At 43.1% G+C, this 4,148-nt stretch overlaps 1 protein-coding gene across 1 annotated transcript in view; it reads right to left on the bottom strand.

Moving 5' to 3' along the window:
* LOC126987503 (major facilitator superfamily domain-containing protein 6-B-like) overlaps positions 1-1,512 on the bottom strand; it is a 21,529-nt gene extending 20,017 nt beyond the window's left edge. The window contains exon 1 of the mRNA XM_050844489.1: positions 1,141-1,512. Coding sequence (XP_050700446.1) covers positions 1,141-1,198 — 58 coding nt within the window. The 5' untranslated portion in view covers positions 1,199-1,512. The remainder of the gene's footprint in view (positions 1-1,140) is intronic.
* Positions 1,513-4,148: the final 2,636 nt, after the last annotated feature.

Genomic DNA, 4,148 nt, shown 5'->3' with positions numbered 1-4,148 from the left:
ATCATTCAACGCACTGTATAAGAACAATAAGATTGGTGCGATTCCATTTGTGTACTGCTTCATAAATCATGATTTTAGAAGTTTATTCATGAAAGAAAAACTCATAGCGAATGACTACTGAATAGGTAGTATATAAAAAAAGCAAAGGAGACAGCTCAAGGGCACAAAAAAAGGAAACAATAATAAAAAAAAGCCCGCAACTCGCTACTCCTATAAAGAATCCAAAGAGGTGGCCGAAAGAGAGATCAATTTCGGGAGGAGAGGTGTCCTGAAACCCTCCTCTTGAAAGAGTTCAAGTCGTAGGCAGGAGGAAATACAAATGAAGGAAGATTGTTCCAGAGTTTACCAGCGTGAGGGATGAAAGAGTGAAGAGGCTGGTTAACTCGTGCATAAGGGATTTGGACAGTAAAGGGATGAGCATGAGAAGAAAGTCGTGTGCAGCGGGGCCGCGGGAGGGGGGGGAGGCATGCAGTTGGCAAGTTCAGAAGAGCAGTCAGCGTGAAAATATCGATAGAAGATAGAGAGGCAACATTGCGGCGGAATTTAAGAGGTAGAAGACTATCAGTAAGAGGATGAGAGCTGATGAGACGAAGAGCCTTAGACTCCACAGCTGTGTGAGTGGAGCCCCCCTACACGTAAGATGCATACTCCATACAAGGCAATCAGCTGTATGGCCGACAAGGCGTGCGGAGTTAGGCTGTGGGTTGAGGGGCCACAAGGCACACCTGCACCTCCTCCCGACACCACCAGATAAGTTTCAGTGAGTCGCAGAAAAAAAGCACTTGCTCATTTCATACGGATATTGATGCATCAATACTTTTTTCAGTGTGTTTTGATAACAGTAATCATCAATTGTAAGAATTAAATAAATGTCCATGTATCGGCGTTATTATTGCATCCAATCTCAATTTGATGGTTTAACGACTTCCTCCCAAGATTTTTCTTTTTTACAGCAATGGAAGCAGCGTGAGTTTGATCACCGAATATCCCACGAAATCTAGATGTCTCTCTCCAAGATGTATCTTCCCTGAACTCCCAAGGCGCAAACGAAACTTAAGTCCTACCCATGACTATTCACGGGTTTCCGTGCCAGTATGTGTCAAGGAGACTAAAATAAAAGTCACCATCACCACCGCTTACCTGCATATCGTAGGAAATAGTGGCCTTTGATGGTCAGCAACTCTTTGTTGATCTTCATCCTGAGCACAGAAGCAGTCCCGTATGAATGACCCGTATGAATGACCCGTATGAATGGCTCCAAAGATTCTTTTACTCTTCAATTTCAGTGGAAGAGCCAAACACTTTGGAAACACGAAGACAGCAGTTGTGCAACACAATGGCTATTGAAAGCAAGGAATGAAGAGCTATGTTGTTCCAAACTTATGTTTGGCTAAAACTTTTCATCTAAGCACGTAGCAGTAATTGATGACAGAAGTGGCCAAGGTCGGAACTTCCTTGTTATACAACTGTTGTTCGTGCGCCATTCTGGCTCCAAATGTTAGCCACGGAACCCTTGCGCCCTTTAAATATCACGTGCTGAGAACAGCAGCGATGTCTTGAGACCTCGGGCAACGCGAGGCACTGAATGGAGGAGGTAACAGTGACGTGTGGTGACGTAGAAGAGGAATGAATCTTCGCGTTAACACACACACACACACACACACACACAGAGAGAGAGAGAGAGAGAGAGAGAGAGAGAGAGAGAGAGAGAGAGAGAGTAAGGGTGTGTGTGTGTGTGTGTGTGTGGGGGGGGGGGGGTAGGGCTTGCTCCTATCCATCTCCGTTATACATCATGTTTAATTACAATAACCAAGTTTAGAGAACACTGATGTTGTAAAATAGTGTTGAATATAATGATCTAACACAACAGTTGCATATCTTGCTCATAACAGATAAATAACAACGAAAAAAAAAAAAAAGTTGGGAGAGGAAGCGCGCAATGAAGGTTGGCAGGAGGAGCAGAGGACAAGTCAAGTCACTCTGCTTCAAAGCTGCGACCGGTACGCGCAGGGGGCGGTTTTGGGGCGGAGCAGCGGGATGACGTCACTAGAAGCTAAAAAAAAATACCCGCCAGTTCAGGGGTGACTAAAGTTGCGGCCGTGTGTGCACTTTTGATGTGCATGCTTGCCTTCTTTCACAGCGCGTTCAGGCAAGCCACTGACGAAAAAAATATGTCTTTTTATTGTGCTCTTGCGTGACTGTAATTCCAATGCCTACAAACGGCGGTGTGGGGTGTGAGGGAGGGCATGTTGAAGTGATTGATTTAAATTAGTCCGCCTTTCTTCGTTTTTTCTAAATTCCTGTTTCTACATTCTCTAGTTTGGCTCCAAGCAGTGTCACGCATAAACCATGCCTCGGCCGTGTCTCCTCCCACAAACCTGCGTATGACTTGACTTGGTGTATATAGACTTATATCACAACCGCCTATCGCTTGCTCATTCGCGTCGTCTGACCACTCTCCACGGGCCTTGGGTGTGCATACATTACCGAATGACGATGAGCTGCTGGGGAGACAGGGGCGTCACAGGGAAGGTGCGCGTTAACTTTAACTGACTATGTTTTCTGAAAATAATATTCCAGTGCTTACGAGTGACCAATTTATTGCCTATGATGATGCGTCTCGACTCTAATCTAAAGTATTATATAATGAATGATACGAAAACGTTATCATTTGTTAACCCGTCCGCTGCGATTAGCTTGGATTTGACCTTCACTGGTAGCCTGGTAACATATAGTCCCAGATCATTCTCTGGCTCTGTGGTGGATAGTGGAGTGTTTCCCATGTGGTATTGGTGTGCTGGATATCCCCTCCCAAGGTGCAGGACTTTACATTTTCCTTCATTGAATTGTAGCAGCCATTTTTTGTTCCACTCCTGTAGCTTGGTGAGGTCTTCTGGTAGGAAATCCGCAGTCAAGGGGTTAAGATCCAGATTGTGACACTCGTCCTTGGCTGTCACCTCATTGCGCACTGTCGTTCATAAACCTCAATGGACGCACGCACCCCCTCCCCCCTACAAGTTGCTGTCCTCTTAAGGAATTTAACCATACACCTGTAAAAAAAAATGGATACAGCGTTTTAATGTTACGTGTCTCATTCCTTCTTTTCTTGCATAACAAACTTACTAAAACAGCGTGATACTCTTGTTGTCTTCATGTTAATGTTGTTACCGCAGATATTGGTTCCTATTTATTGAGCATGATATTTTTTTTTCTGTGCGTCTCTCTCTCTCTCTCTCTCTCTCTCTCTCTCTCTCTCTCTCTCTCTCTCTCTCTCTCTCTCTCTCTCTCTCTCTCTCTTTTTCCATCCATTCTTGATCCTAATTATCAACACATTATCAAAAACAACTTACTAAAACAAGCGAGGTATCGGAGGAATTTTAACACGGACTTTGCCTTCCTATCTTCACGCCCTCGTTAGTTATCTATAACCAACTCGAATGCTGATTCACGCGTGAATGTATATCGCCACCTTCGTAAAGAAACCGCCTAAGTCATTATTTTCTACTTTACAGGAAATCAGAAAAGAACTGTCATCATCTCATTTGGCTTAAGATTTAGGCAGGAATGAAAATGCCAATTCTAAAACACTCAAACCCTGAATAACGAAGGCAGCTATACAAAAATAGGCGTCACATGATGAAAAACTGATGTAAACAAAAACCTGGAAATCGCTGAAAAATGACTTAGTCAATTATTTTATGAGGGTGACGATAAGTACTTTGAAATGAAAACAAGGACTGAAAAGGTACAATGTAGGTGACAATATATGACTGTATCAAAGAATATATACAGTCGACGCTAGAGAGTAGTGTCACGGTTTTCAGAATGTTTAGCCTGGTGGCGGTATCTGGCAATTATACCACAGTGACGCATTCTCTGGCGATGTTAGTGACGCGTATCAGTGTGTACAGTGTGTGTGTGACCGTGAAATTATAATATTGTATAATATTATATTATATTATAATATAACGTTGTTAGAAATATACCAGATTACATGACTTCAATTTAGAAATGCGATAATGAATGTCTTCTACATGATGATGATGATGACGACGAGGTAAAACATCACGAACAGTCTGAAACACTTTTTCTTATTAAACTTTGAAAATACCGTGTGCAATGCTGTCCTTCACAGAGGCAGGCAGTGA

The sequence above is a fragment of the Eriocheir sinensis genome, chromosome 65, assembly GCF_024679095.1.
Source record: "Eriocheir sinensis breed Jianghai 21 chromosome 65, ASM2467909v1, whole genome shotgun sequence".
Lineage (NCBI taxonomy): Eukaryota > Metazoa > Arthropoda > Malacostraca > Decapoda > Varunidae > Eriocheir > Eriocheir sinensis.
The sequence above is the reverse complement of the archived record's forward strand: the minus strand, read 5'-3'. Positions and strand labels throughout refer to the sequence as shown.